General features: G+C 43.8%; 2 protein-coding genes across 3 annotated transcripts in view; one reads left to right on the top strand and one right to left on the bottom strand.

Moving 5' to 3' along the window:
* Positions 1 to 1,817: 1,817 nt before the first annotated feature.
* LOC143281584 (uncharacterized) lies at positions 1,818 to 11,504 on the bottom strand. Its single transcript, XM_076586822.1, has 4 exons — positions 11,393 to 11,504; positions 8,363 to 8,555; positions 3,634 to 4,658; positions 1,818 to 2,064 (listed from the first exon to the last, which is right to left on the bottom strand). The coding sequence occupies exons 3-4, from the start codon at positions 4,471 to 4,473 to the stop codon at positions 1,822 to 1,824; spliced, it is 1,083 nt and encodes a 360-aa protein (XP_076442937.1). The 5' UTR covers positions 4,474 to 4,658; positions 8,363 to 8,555; positions 11,393 to 11,504; the 3' UTR covers positions 1,818 to 1,821.
* Positions 11,505 to 11,544: 40 nt separating this feature from the next.
* The window catches only part of LOC143280901 (RNA polymerase II-associated protein 1-like), a 47,846-nt gene continuing 43,994 nt past the window's right edge, over positions 11,545 to 15,396 (top strand). Inside the window, exons 1-4 of one of the 2 annotated variants that reach the window (XM_076585678.1) lie at positions 11,545 to 11,590; positions 12,120 to 12,280; positions 13,953 to 14,099; positions 14,509 to 14,549. In XM_076585678.1, coding sequence (XP_076441793.1) covers positions 12,127 to 12,280; positions 13,953 to 14,099; positions 14,509 to 14,549 — 342 coding nt within the window. In that variant the 5' untranslated portion in view covers positions 11,545 to 11,590; positions 12,120 to 12,126. Of the gene's footprint in view, positions 11,591 to 11,780; positions 11,912 to 12,119; positions 12,281 to 13,952; positions 14,100 to 14,508; positions 14,550 to 15,396 lie in introns of those variants that run through there. The other variant, XM_076585679.1, reaches the window with a different exon arrangement.

The raw sequence follows: 15,396 nt of genomic DNA on the forward strand, positions 1-15,396 counted from the left end.
ATGAAAGTAGGTTCCAATGCGTATCACGCATCGATGAATACCCACACGCGCAAACAGAGCAGTTAACATTGATTTTTGTTTTTTTGTTTTTTGTTCTTTTGTTAAGACCCTTCTTGATTTTCGCTGATCACGAAGGCTCTAATGCTGCTGACACAGTTACGTGAATACTACCCACTACACCCTCCTCGTCAAACACACTCACACACACAAATACATACATACATACACCATACTGATTAATAATAATTTTTTAAAAAAATCAGCACACTTTTATCTATGCAATATACTTGTAGTGTTTCGCTTACCCCAGCCCCTTCCACACACACACACACAGGTACATACATACACACACCACACTGATTAATAATTGTTTTTTTTAATCAGCACACTTTTATTTATGCAATATATTTGTAATGTTTCCCTTACCCCAGCTTCCAACTACACACACACACACACACACACGCACACACATACACCATACTGATGAATAACAATTTTAAAATTATCAGCACACTTTTATTTGTGCAATTCATTTGTAAGATTTCCTATTCTCCAGCCCCCTCCACACACACACACACACACACACACACACTCACACACATACACACACTACCAAAAGCATACCACACCCTGGAGCCAGATCGCTTGATATCCGAGCAAAACTGATAATTTGGCACTGTTTTAACTATATTGCATCACACGCAGTTCCACTTCGTTTGTTACATCAGATGGGCAGGCAGCTGGAAATGATGGCACACACACACACACACACACAACACACACACACAGCCCCCCTCCCTCTCTCTTCTCAACACAAGTGAGCATCTAAAAATGATGCGTCGAACTCGAAGAGAAATCACCGAAAACTATGTCATCGAACGCTCATCACTTTCTGTTCCGTCTCATATTATCTGATATTCCGTCATCTGTATTGCACATTTCTTGAGTTCCCTGAGCAAATGAGTTTCTACTGAGTTCCCACACTTCAAGCAGCCCTCAGCGGTGAATTACACAATACAGGATTCTCTAAACATTGCGCTTCCTCAGCCGCACGTTCTAAGTTCCAAAAGCTTTGTTGATTCACCCTTCCCCCCCCCACTTTTTTCCCCCCACCCGTCCCCTAAAATGGTCAACCCAACCCCTTCCCACCCTCGATACGCAAATCCCATCCACCATCCCGATCCTAATCCCCCACCACGCCCTCCTTTCCCCACCCTCTATCCCACCAAAGTCCCAATCACCTTGCCCTCCACACTCCTCACACACAACCAATCCCCACCCCCATCACATGCCCCCCCCCCCCCCCAACTCCCCCGAAACCTCCACCTCCCCCAACACACCACACCCCGCTCTCCACACTCCTCACACACAACCATCCCCCTTTCCGGATCCCACCACGCACCCCCTACCCCCCCTCCCCACCGAACACCCTCAACTCTACCCCTTAAACACCTCGCACTTCTCACACACAACCAATCATCACCCCCACCGGATCCCACCACGTCCTACCCCCCAAAAATCCTTATCCTCCTTCCCTCCACACACTCCTAACACACAACCAACCTCCACTAACCCCTCTCCACCCCCATTCCCCCAACCCTGAATCACACGACGTACCCCACCTGCGCCCCTCTCCCCCAAACCTCCACCTCCATCCGTATACCTCGCCCTCGCCACACAACCATCCCCCACCCACCCGGTGATCCCCACGCACCCGCCCCCCAATCCCCCCCCCCCACCCACCCACCCCCATACACACACACACCCAACCCTCTAACTCCCAAACAACAACACTCTTCCCCCCCCCCCCCCCCCTTCTCCTCAGTACACCAGGTCGGGCGGCAGCACGTAGCGGTGGGCCTCCTGCGGGTCAAGCGCCTCCCTCTGCGGGGGCAGCCTGGCCTCCCGCTCCCTGATGGCGGCGTCGCGGGCGGCCTCCCGGTTGCGGTGCAGGGCCAGGCTGATGCAGTACTCCGACTCCTGGCCGCAGTCCGTCAGCCGGAGGTCGATGTGGGTGATGGTGGTGTTCGTCTCCATGCACTCCCTCAGCTGCCTCCCACCGTCCTGGGGGTTGAGGGGGGGTAGATAGATAGATTGATAGAACGAACGAACGAACGAACGAATCTTTTTTAATGAGGGAAGTGGAATAAGCATGTATATGCTTTTTTTTTTTTTTTTTTTACATCCAGCCCTCAGGGCAAAAGAAATGAAATCAAAATGTTCACAAGATAACAAAAGGTTATAGAAAAAAACATACATGGAATTCAAATACACTCAATAGATAGATAGATAGATAGAGATAGATAGATAAACAGAGAGACAGAGAGACACAGAGGGAGAGCAAGAACAACCGTTTTATTTGACAGTCTTATGGGGCTCATCAGTCAAAGGGGGGCGGGGGGGGGGGGGGGGGGGGATATGTAAACAAAGTGGACGTGAACATGCAATATCAAATACAATATTTAAGTGAAAAAAAAAACCCACCTGTATATTGATCCACATAATCAGTGATGAGAGAACTGAAGCATAACAATATTATAACATCTTTCTAATGAAAACAACCACAATCAGCGAACCAACTGGACTATTTGAGGGAAGCAATCGTTTCTAAAATATCTGGCGCTGGGGAGTGTCTTTCACACAGAAACTTGGCGGTGAAAGAGTTAAAAGAAGCTGACAGAGGAGGAGGAGGAGGAGGAGGAGGAGAGAGAGAGAGAGAGAGAGAGAGAGAGAGAGAGAGAGAGAGTTACGCAACGCGATGCAATGCCATTTTAATGAATAAGCATACATGCTCATTTCAAGTTCCGCTCCCCACGAATAAGTTGGATAAAAGAATAGAAAACTGGGTTCCACATGCATTCCCGCGTATTTGTGTACATAATAATAATACTACTCACCTACATGCTAGTTGAGAGAGAGAGAGAGAGGGGGTGGGGGGGGAGAGAGAGAGAGGGTGGGGGAGGGGGGGGGGTATCGAGTCGTACAACATGATAACATAATTATAATTGTAGAGGAAAAGAAGAGCAGGTATCAACTAGACAACAAACAGCCCGGGTTTTGCGGCTGTTATTTTGATGATAACTTTGCAAAAAATATCAGAAAAGTCAAAGGCAATAGAAGACAAAACTTGTAGATACGTGTAGATGTAAAGCAGGGTAAACTATAGACTGAAGGAGGGAGAAGGAGGGGGTGGAGGCTTCCTTGGAAAGAAGAAGGTTTTTATGGCCAGACTTTTTTTCAGTCTGCATGTGCACTTGTTTTGCTATCAAAGTGGATTTTTCTTCAGAATGTTGTCAGTGATACGTACACACACACACACACACAACAACAACAACAACAAAAGAAAAGAAAGAAAAGTTTCGTTGCCGTTTGTTCTTTTATGCGCGCTAAATACCTGCTGCTGACCTCGGTTTATCGTTTCATCCGATAGACTAGTAGCACCGACCGAAGGTCTAGTGGAGAGGGAGGTATTAAAAAAAAAAAAAAAAAAAAAAAAAAAAAAAAAAAATCCCGATCCGTGTACGTATGGTACTCCAACCCAGCAGACACTCGCTTCCAAAAGTAAGACACGTCACCACAAGGCCACCGCCCTCATCAGTGGTGAACATCGCGCCCAGCGCTGGGTACACTCACCGCCCCCAGCTTGTTGCTGGACAGGTCCAGGGTCCTGATGGTGGTGTTGGTCATCAGAGCCTGGGCCAGCATTGAGGCGGTGGAATCCCCCAGCTCGTTGCTGCTCAGGTTAGCCTCCCTCAGCTTCTGGTTCTTCAGGAGGCCCCTGGCGATGGCCTGACCCCCCTCGTCGCTCAGGTGGTTCAGCCGCAGGTTGAGGATCTCCAGGGTGGTGCTCTTGACCAGCCCGTGGGCTATGGCCAAGGCGCCGGTCGCGCGGATGTTGTTGTCCATGAGGTTGAGCCTCACCAGCCGGCTGCGGTTGTTGAGGAACATGCCCACCGCCCGCGCCCCTTTGTCGCCGATTATGTTGCAGGACAGGTCCAGCTCTTCCAGGGTGGGGTGGTTCAGCAAGTAGCCGATCAGAACCCGCGCCTTCTGGTCGTCCACTTTGCTGCGGTACAGCCGAAGGACTCGGAGAGTGTGGCAGGCAGCCACGGTCTTTGCCAGCTTCAGGCAGTCGTTGGCCTTGAAGAGGAAAGTGTTCCACTCAAAGTTCATGCCGCAGTCACGAACGCTGTACGTGACGTGGAGTTCTTCCACGTGGGGCAGAGCCTTCAGCACAGGCTCAAACTCGAAATGGTCCTGTTCCTCCTCCTCTTCGCTATCGCTTTCGTCGTCCGAATCCTTATCGATGGGCAACGGTTTCGGCTCCTTCTCCACAGGGGGCAGAAGCTGGCGAATGTCTAACTTTCTGACGACCTTGGCGGACATCTGGAGCGCCTCGTTCAGCTCTGTGGGGTCGGTGGTGCCCGGCACGGTCAGCTCGATGATGTTCTGCACGTGCCGCTCGAAGAACATGCGCTTCCAGCAGTTCCCGTAGACCGCCAAGTCGCAGACCTCCCAGCGGGCCCGGCAGCAGCGTTCCCAGTAGCCTTCGTCATCCACAAGAGGAGCTGTGACCTGCAGCGGTAGGGTGGTGGGGATCCGACTCAGCACGCTGGCCTGTTCGTCAGGATTCAGCTTGAACAGGATCTGGGAATCGTCTGAAACAAACAAAGGGAAGCTGATGTTAGAATGCAAAAGAATGGCTGGATTTCCTTTTCGTTGTCGTTGTTGTTGGTGGTGATCGTGGCAGTGGTGGTGGTGGTGGTGGAAGTGATGTCTTAGCACGACTGGATCTTTGAATCACGATGTTTATAGTTTCAGTTTCAAGGAGGTGTCAAAGCGAGCAGTCTGATCCATATACGCTACACCATATCCGCTGTACGATAAGGAAAAAAAAAAAGAAAAGAAAAGAAAGAAAAAGCTGGTGAGGTTTACAAAGGAAGAGATAATTATTCTTGGAATGCCGAAGAAGAGTTGTTTTTTCTCCAAGGTCAACATATGTGCAGACCTGCTAGTCCCTAAACCCCCTTCGTGTGTATATGTAAGCAGAAGATCAAATACGTACGTTAAAGATCCTGTAATCCATGTCAGCGTTCGGTGGGTTATGGAAACAAGAACATACCCAGCATGCACACCCCCGAAAACGGAGTATGGCTGCCTACATGGCGGGGTAAAAACGGTCATACACGTAAAAGCCCACTCGTGTGCATACGAGTGAACGTGGGAGTTGCAGCCCACGAACGCAGAAGAAGAAGAAGAAGAAGAAGAAGTTTTCTTTTGTTGCACGTCATGAGATTTTGAAAGAAAATGGCAGCGCACGCACGTGTAGAAACCTTCTGGTGTGAGAAAAACTGACAATAGGCTTTGGAAAAACAACAACAAAAAACAAACAAACAAAAAAACAACAAAAAAACCAACAAAACAACAACAACAAAAAAAGAAAAAAAAAAAACAAGCAAACAAACAACCAAAAAAAACAAAACAACAACAAACAACACACGGAAAGCAACGAAAATAAATAAAACGAAGATGAGTTTTTGTTTAAAGAATGATCCATTTCGGCAGAACGTTTTCACCTTTTTCATGCATCGATTATGAAACAATTTGGCATAAAATTAACAGTACAAAAGAAATCATTCCTTCCATTCAAGATAATCGTTGTTTTCCTAACTCCTCGTAAAGACCTGTCAACATTACTTCACATCACACGATTTATAAAATAAAAGTGCGCACGTGCCAAAAGTTTGTCAAAATCCTCACTATTTCTGAAATATAAGTAGATCTAGAAAGACGCAAAAGCCATTACACATTTTTTGTTCATGACCCCGGAACATGTCAGGATCAAAAGACTGAAATTTTCGACAGAATTTAAGATTCTGCGTTGACAGGTCTGAGCCAGCGGCAGTTTGCAATAGATCTATCTCTTTTCAAGCAGGTGTCCGGGTTTTTTTAATTTATCTTCTTTTTGTCTTTTTTTTTTTTTTTCATCTCTGCGACTTGACTCTCACACAGGCTTTTGTCGAACTCTAACAGACGACAACACAACAGAAAACTCCAGTCGCTTTTCGGTGAAGCAAAAGCATGCAAAAGATTCAGTAAAAGCCGTTGCGATTTTATGCAGTTCAGAACAAACCCAGGTAGCAATTCAAGGCGTAAAATTTATATGAAGCAATAACAAACAATGGCATGCAAAGGAGGGGGATAGAGGTGGGGGGAGGGGGGCGCGGGGGGGCGGGGGGGGGGGAGCGCTCAGTCAGTCTGGCTCCACGGTTTAACCATCACTGTCGCCAGTCATGGACTTATAACGGGTGGCGTCTTGTGGATGCTGAATCAGAAGAGGCGCCGTTTCTTAACACAATCATGGGGACTCGGCAGCAGTGCAGTTCATGTCTTCTCTGGCAGCTGAACATTGGTAGCTTCCTGCAGACTGTCGACGCTAGAGACAGTGACGGAACCACCCTTGGGTGCGGCTGTGTATTAAAGGTATCCTGGATGACTGTGAATGTGCAAGTCTGATAACACTGTGCAATAGTGTCATGGGAGCAATGCCGCAGAAACGGATAAGCTGTAGGGGCAAAATTTGTTTCTTTTTATTCAACAAAACGATGCAACAAACCATCATGCTGTTGTCTGCCTTTCAGACTGTCACGGAAAATGCACAGACAAAACGTTCAATTCCATGCTAATTTCTCCAACAGAGAACGAAACAACAATAATTCAACTAAACACAAACACGGTGTGTTGGCCTTAAAAAAAAAAACAAAAAAAAAACCCAACCCCAAAACAAACAAGGACACCCACTCTGGAAGTTGGCAATGAACTGCCGGAGGATGAGCTCCGAGAGGTTTGGCACCACTACCAGCGTCCATTCTGGATCCTCAGCTATGATCCGCCTAATGTTGCGCCGGTCGGCTGCTGGGATGACGGCATCCTCGGTGTCTTCATTCTATATATATATATATATATATATATATATATATATATATATATATATATATATATATATATATCCACCCACAATATTCCAGTGCTGAATAACTGACGTTTAACTGTTGGCTGCTGCTTAATGTGATCTTGGTCAAACAGGTCAATCGCCGTTGCTGTTGTTAAAAGTTGCTGTTCTCCTTATTGGTAGTTATGTTGGCAGTGGTGGTTGTTTATTTTATTTTATTTATTTATTTTATTTTATTTTTTTTGCTATATGTTGTTATTGCTGCTGTGAGCTGATTAATGGATTGGTTTCATTAAAAGACATCAGCTATGTTTTTGTTTGTTTGTTTGTTTATTTGTTTTTTGGCATGTGAACTGGCCATACCTTGACTGACGGTGAACCAGTTCAGATGGTTAGAGCGTTTGATTGTCACCCGAGTTTCCTGAGTTCGATCCCCGTCGCATCTGGTGGGTTGAGGGTGGAGATTTTGCCCCGTCTCCCAGGTAAACATGATAATTATGTGCAGAACTGCCAGTGCCTGAACCCCCTTTGTGCGTATACGCACGCAAAGGATCAAATACGCACGTTAGAGGTCTGGTTCCAAACAAGAACGTGCATACCCAACATGCACACCCCCGAAAACGAAGAATGGATGCCATACATGGCGGGGTAAATAAATAAAACGGTCATACACGTAAAATGATACGTGTGTGTGTGTGTGTGTGTGTGTGTGTGTGTGTGTGTGTGTGTGTGTGTGCGCGCGTGTGTGTGCCTGTCTGTGCGTGACTGAAACATTAATGAATGACATGGAAATCGAATGATGAGTGCCCAGTTGGAGCTGTCGGTCGGCTCTACCAAGGTAGGCAGCTTGTTGTGCAAATGAGAGAGAGAGAGAGAGAGAGAGAGAGAGAGAGAGAGAGAGGGGGGGGGGGGGGGAGGACGAACGAATGAACAAACGAAATTCTATTTTAAAAGAATAAAGAAGTAAGCACAATCTGCTTGTTTACATCCTGCCCTTGGGGCAAGAAAATTAATGTTGAAGAGAGAAAAAAAAAAGGGGGGGGGGGGGGGAGAGAGATAGAGAGAGAGAGAGGGCGAAAAAGAAGAGAGACAGACAGAGGCAGAGACAGAGACAAAGAGAGAGAGAGTGAGACAGAGAGAGAGAGAGAGAGAGAGAGAGAGAGGAGGGAGACAGTGGTGACACAGAGGGAGAAAGAGTGTGTGTTTTGACATAGGTAGATTTATTGTCTGAAAACAAATTCGAGAAACAAAGGTGCAAACAAACAAAAAAAAAAAACAAAACAAAACAAAACAAAAAAACAACAACAACACACACACAAAATGCATGACAGGCTGGGCGACTGACTGTGCGTGCACACGACACTGACTGTTGACACTTGACTCCGGCACCATCCATCCCCTATTACTCACCTTGCCCTCCTGGCCATCGGCGGTCTCACCCGACGTGGCTTGGCCGTCTTGCTGCTGGTCTGCTGCTGGGCCGTCAGTCGCAGTTGGAGTGGCGGCCGTTTTAGCGTCTTTCTGCTTTCCAGCTGCTGGCTTCTCCTCACCCCCTGTCAAGCTCTTTCTTACATCCGACCCTCCTTTCTCTCCCATTTTGTCACTGAGGAAAAAAAAAAGAAAAGAAAAAAAAAAAAAAAAAAGAAAGAAAGAAAAGGTACATGCATGCACGCAGAAGGAAGAAAGAAAGAAGAATAGAGATGGGAGATGGTTTGACATTTGACATAACACCCACACACACACACACACACACACACATATATATATATATATGTATATTTGTTATATTGTTATCATCATTATTATCATTATGAGCATTTACGCCTAATCTTGAAAACAAGCCCTAGGCGTTTACAAACAGAACACGTGTGTAGATATCAAAAACAAAACAAAAACAAAACAAAACAAAAAACAAACAAACAAAAAATGAACACAAGACAAAAAACATTATCAAAAATTATTCATCCCCTCTTCACACCCACAATACACACAAGCACACGCGAACGCACACACACAAGTCATTGCACACAATCGTAAATAGTACACAATCAAAAATACAACCACAATTTCTGAGACTATCAAAACTCGCTCACCCACAAATAGTCACTTTAGTTCATACTGGAAAGGGATGAGCTGTTGAGAATTATTCAGGAGAGGAAAAGGTGGGTCTTCAAACTGGATTTAAAAGATTGCAGTGAAGATGAGTGACGGAGTGGCTGAGGAAGTTGATTCCAAAGAAAGGGGGCTTGGTATGAAAAACTGCATTGGCCCTTCGTTTTGGTTCGAGCAGTGGGGATCCTAAGCATACGGGTGTCAGAAGAAGAGCGGAGTTGGCGTGAGAGTATGTAAGGATGAATGAGGTCAGAAAGATACTCTGGACCAGATGCCTCAATGGACTTGAAACAAAGAGAGACAACTTTGTAAGTAATTCTTTCTTGTACTGGGAGCCAGTAAAAAGCATGAAGGAGAGGAGAGATATGATCGAATTTAGAGGAACGAAAGACAAGACGAGCAGCATGGTTATGGACTTCCTGAAGCCTAGCAATGAGGTAGCTGGGTGAACCGACAAGAAAGGAATTACAATAATCCTGGCGGGACAGCACAAAGACACAGAGGAGAGTTGTGGTTGCATCTTCAGTCAGGAGATGACGAATGGATGCAATATGTGTTATTTGCAACATGCTGCTGATAGGAAAAAGACTGGTCGAGTATGACACCAAGACTGCAGACGAAAAAGGAAAGAGGAATGTCGGTGCCACTGAGGAAGGCAGAGAGCCCCCCCCCCCCCCCCCCCCCCCCAAACACACACACATACAGATATATATATATATATATATATATATATATATATATATACCAGCCGCCGTGGCGAAGTGGTTAGCATCGCGGACTGATGGCTGGGAGGACGCGGGTTCGAATCCCAGCGGAGGTGGGTTTTTCGGCCTGTGGCCGGCTCCTACCCAGATTTGAGTGTGCTGTGGGCTTAAATGGGGAGACTGGGACCACACAGTCGAATGTCATCCACTTCAAGTATGCGTCTTTGGGTGTGTTGCTCTAATTACTTGAACAACACTGCAAGTGTCTGTATCTCTCGGGCCTGGTTAACACCGGGATATCATTATGACAGGAAGCGTAGAGTACAGCCTTGTTTTGCAGTCCCAAACCAAAATGGACTTACATAACAACATCGTTATCGTCATCCTCCTCCATCATCATCAATATAAACAAAACAGTCTCAAAGTATGTGGCCTTTCATGCTCTGCACTCATGGTGACATCAGTTTCGATACCCTTCCACTTCTGTGCTTGGGGTCAGTGTCTTCAGTGTTGGCAGATTCATGGGGTGCTGTTGTTTGCGGGACGTGGTGGCGGTCTCCACTCTGGGAGGGACGCTAACTCAGTCTGGCTCCGCGACTAAGCCATTGCTGTCCTTAGTAGGGGGCTTAGTAGGCGGTGTCCTAAGTACGTACAGGCACCATTGAACACCACCGAAGTGACTCAGCAGTAGTGCAGGGTCTCCTCTGGTGTGTGGCCTCCTGGCGACCTAACATCGATCGTTCCCTGCGGACTGCCGATGCTGGAACTGTGGCGGACAAACCCGGGTGTGGCAGTGTACGGGGAAATCTAAGTGAGCGGCGTGGGAGTAATGCCACTGAAATGGCGCAGATAATGGGGCAGCAAAAAAAAAAAAAAAAAAAAAAAAAAAAGAAGCACACACACACACATACGGAGAGAGAGAGAGAGAGAGAGAGAGAGAGAGAGAGAGAGAGAGAGAGAGAGAGAGAGAGAGACAGACAGACAGACAGACAGACAGACAGACAGACAGATGTAGGGTTGGAGGTGGGGCGCGCGGTCCGTAGTGTTCTGCTGTCTGAGTATTGAACTGTATCTGTTAATACAGGTATAAGAAACTTTCAGAGTTAATAAACTGTTCTGCATTCAGGGTATTCTGTCATCACACAACACGTACCCGGGTGGATGAAGGATCGGAAGAATGATTTTGCTGGTGAACTACAGCGTCTACTCTTTTTTTTCCCGGATTTTTATCATCATTATTATCAGTAGTGGTAGTAGTAGTAATAGTAGTATATACTAATATTGTTATAGCAGCAGCAGCAGCAGCAGCAGCAGTATCTTAATACAGCCATGCAGTTGGATGTCTTTCAACTGATATCAGATGTGTCAACAGTTCTGCAATCCTGTCCATATCTAAACCCCATGCGTGTGTATTTACCCGCTTCGAGCGTATTTCCTAGTGAATTACTTCGAACAACTGCAGTTGGACAAAACCTGAACGTAGTCGAGTCCGAAAGGTCATCGTTGAATCAATTAGAAAGAAAAAAAAAACTTATTAAAACATGTGTTGAAGAATAGAAACATTTTTTTCTGCTCTTTTGTCCTCCTCTACTTTTTATTTTATTTTATATAAACATTTACGAACCTTAATTGTTCTCAAGGCAGGTCCTAGGTGCGCTGTTAGCAAAATGAAATTCAAACGTGGTAAGTTATCACTCATTTGAACGTTGCAAAGGAAAAGGGTGTGGGGGTTCAAGGGAGGTCATTCTTTGTCAGCGGAAGGACAATTCACAGTTTCCGGTTTCAGTTCTTTTTTCGCATTCAAGCGATCGGCAAGAGAAAGGTAGGGATGTGCGTGCGTGCGTGCGTGTGTGTGTGTGTGTGTGTGTGTGTGTGTGTGCATGTGTGTGATTTCCCTACCTTAGTATCCTAAATTCCAGGGCTTGTTGAATGCAGTGGTTTTTGTTGTTGTTGCTGGGCGTTCGTTTACTCCGGGAATCTTTGATTCTGATTCACTTTGTTGTAAAAACAAACAAACAAACAAAACACAACAACAAAAACAACAAAACAAAAAACGGTTAACACTTGCACTGAGAAGACCATGAATCAACAAAGTGAACCAGTCAGCTCCACCAGTGTCGGCTGGTGGGCAGTGCAACTGAAAGTACAGTGACTGAACGAAGTCGATTCTACTACTGGTAATATGTGGTGGTGATGAATGGATTGTAAAATGATAATGTAGGTGTTGATGCCAATGTTGATCCCAGTGAATAACCAGTCTGTGATATGAAACCATTGCACCTTTGTGGATATTGTTCAACTTTGTATGTATTTTTTAAATTTGTCCATCTTACATCACTTCTTTTTTTCAGCTTCGAGATGGAGCGATCAAATCTTGGAAATAATGAAGATGAACTGCTCAAGTTTCAAGAAGAGTTTATGGCCAGCAAGACAAAGCCCGCAGTAAGCATCATCAAGAAAAGTGAAAAGCGCAAATCAGTGGACCCTCCGAGGGATGTTGTACACATGGACAGTGAGTTATGCTGTAACTTTTGTCATTTGATACATTCCCTTCTATAGTTTTCATAAAACTGTTTGTGTTGCTCTATGAATTTGGTTTGAGCACAGACGAGGGGTGGTTGCTGTTGTTTTAACCCTTTCGCTGCCAGGAAAATAAGATTTAAGTGAAATCTATTTGCCAGGGTTTTTTCCCCAAAAACGGGTATAAATTTTCAAAAAATTCTGTGCTCTTTGTTATTGGAGAAAGACCCATAAAAGTATATATTTTCTGAAAGGTAAATGAATAAAGAATACAAAACACATGCTATTTTCCCATTTTATATAGTTTTAGTGACATGCTGTTGTTTTGAAATCAGTGTTTTGTTTTTTGTCACATTTTCAACTTGTTCATTACAAACATTAGTCAGGTAATTTGCACAAAAACATCATATTTTCTGGACAAATGGATATCTGCAAACACAAAATCATACTAGAACAACCACAATATATATATTTTTTTTAAGAGATAGATACACAATGATAAGATGGATGTGAGGCCACGCCCCCTCAGTCTCCACCCCCCTCCTCCTCACCCCTCTCACACGGTCACTTGATTCAGTTCTCATCAGACCGCGTTGGCTGCGTGCCAAGAATATCGCTCTGCTGCTAATTCGGTCATCTGTCGTCTGCTAACGTCTGTACAGCCGGCATCACTCACTGACAGTCGCATCTTGGCCACTCTCTTGATTACTCCCTTTATTTTCTATCAGATCGTCCTATAAATGTTCATCTCTATCTTCTCCTTCGAATTTACGTTTCAATTCTTTCTGAGCATCAGTTAAAGAAAGAAATCATGGTTGATTTAGTTCGTCACGATCGCATGTCTAGAGCACGGCGTCAGTCCGACATTTTGTTGAGCGAGCGAGGAGAGAAGTCAGGCAAACACTTGGACAGTGACCCAACCAAAACGTTCAAATAAAGGACAGCTTCATGACGTAGATGGGGTTTCTAGCTATGAATAGAATCTAGAGAGATTCCCCAGGCTAAAGCTACCACTATTTTTGCCAAGGAAGTGAATGCAAACCAGGGAAAAGTCAGAATATTTCGATGACGAGTTATCTCGTCATGCAGGCAGCGAAGCATACATGCTTGCCATGACGAGTTATCTCATCATGCAGGCAGCCTAGGGGTTAATGTGTTGCATTTTTGTCTGTGCAGTTTTCAATACATTGAACAGTTTGTCATTGTTTGTGAACAGTGGAAACTAACTGACTGTAACATTATGCAATAAAACACACAACTGAGTGGAAATTTGAATTTTCTCATAATTGCTTTTTTATATGATTGTCTCGCTTATCTAAAGGAGCTCTGAAAATGCAGACTATCTTGAAAAAAAAAAGAAAAGAATTGTTAACTTTCTTTATATATGTATATATGTATATATATATATATATATATATATATATATATATATATATATATATATATATATATATATATGTGTGTGTGTGTGTGTGTGTGTGTGTGTGTGTGAAAAGAAAGAAAAGAGCAAGTGCAGGAAAGGGGGCAATTGTGTCGATTTTAAGTTGTGAATCCATGTCATTCAGGAAGAGAACTTGTACAATCTGATGAACATTAACAACACACGAGAACCATCCACTTGGTCCAGACAACATTTGTTCAGTTTCTGAGGAACATGCTTTCAGCTCTTCCCCATGCACCTCCATCCCTTGATGTCCAGCCTCCCAAGAAATCACGGTTTCGAGTTGAGAGGGAAAGAAAACAAAAACAGATGACAACTCCTGAAACAGATGCCAGTGGCCCATTTTTGGATCCTGAAGAAATGGTTGACAGTAAGTGTCTTATTAAAGAAAATCATTTTTTTAAATCAAATTGCTTGATGGTATCAAAGGAAATGTAAACAGTAATTCTGTGGTCATTTGCTTTCAGTAGAATTTTCTTACATGAAAAGAACAAAAGAAGTGGAAAATCAGTTTGGAGTTCCTTTGGGTTGTGGTTGTTTGTTAATATATCCTGCATTTGTACATTGTGTGTATGTGTATGACTATGTGTGCATGACTCTGTGTACTGTATGTGTGTGTGAGTGCTACTTTGGGAGTGTGTGTATGCGTGTGTGAGTGAAAAGAGACAAAGTAAGTGCAAGGGAGAGAGAAGCAAGGAGAGAAGATGACAAAAGTAAAGAAATGCTGTTGCTATTAAGATGTTTTAATTTTTTTATCTGCATCTTTTATCTTCTTCCAGGACAGGACAGAGGCCTAGCAGCAATTCTCAGCAGTATTATTGTAAGTTATTTTTGTTTCTTTCTTCTTTTTTTTTTTTCTTTTTTTTTGAAAGTTGTATTTGAATGTTTTTCTCCTTGTAATGTGATATTTATAACACCTGCCATATGAAGATATGAATCAAACCAATAAATGAAGTGCTGTGGGGATCTTCTTTTATTTTATTTTTTCTTGATGTAAGTGTTACTAACATGGTGTTGAAAACCACCTGAATGATAACATTCATGTTGTAAGTGCTGAATAATTATAATTGCCCACATTTCTGTCTGAAAGCAGTTTGGAACTGAAGACAGTCATGTGTTAATATGTGGGTGTCTTTGGTTTTGTGTCTGTCTGTGCATGTGAATGTGGATGTTCTATTGTTTGTCTTTCCACAATATGTCATATTAGACGAGGAGAGGAAAAAATGCTTGGGAGGAAAATAAAGTGTCCACACATGTAAAGGAGTAATATTTGTGTATGTGTGTGTGAGCACATGTGTGCGTATGTCTGTTTGTGTGTGTTTAATTTCAGAAAATGTCTTTTTACATGTCTGATATTAGACCATGAAAATAATAGGGTAACATTTTGTTAAAATAATAGTTTAAAAAAAAAACAACACATGTGAATGTGTGTTAAAGCAACTAACATCCACAAACTACACCTCTTGGTAACAGTTATTGATGATTTCGTGGAAGAACATATATTACAAACTGTACCTCATATCACAAACAAATTACAATATTGGTTAACTTGTGATTTTATTATATTTCATCTTAGTCTTCCTCACAATTCTTGGTATCTCTTTTTTTTTTTTTTTCTTTTTTTTTCTTTTTTTTTTGTGTTGTTTGTCAGGATATCTACTGTTTGA

The sequence above is a fragment of the Babylonia areolata genome, chromosome 4, assembly GCF_041734735.1.
Source record: "Babylonia areolata isolate BAREFJ2019XMU chromosome 4, ASM4173473v1, whole genome shotgun sequence".
Classification (NCBI taxonomy): Eukaryota; Metazoa; Mollusca; class Gastropoda; order Neogastropoda; family Buccinidae; genus Babylonia; species Babylonia areolata.

Coding starts and splice junctions, on each gene's coding strand:
- LOC143281584 (XM_076586822.1), bottom strand. CDS start 4,473: ATGTTCTTCGAGCGGCACGTGCAGAACATCATCGAGCTGACCGTGCCG. Junction 2,065..3,633: donor CCAGCAACAAGCTGGGGGCG/GTGAGTGTACCC, acceptor CTCAACCCCCAG/GACGGTGGGAGGCAGCTGAG.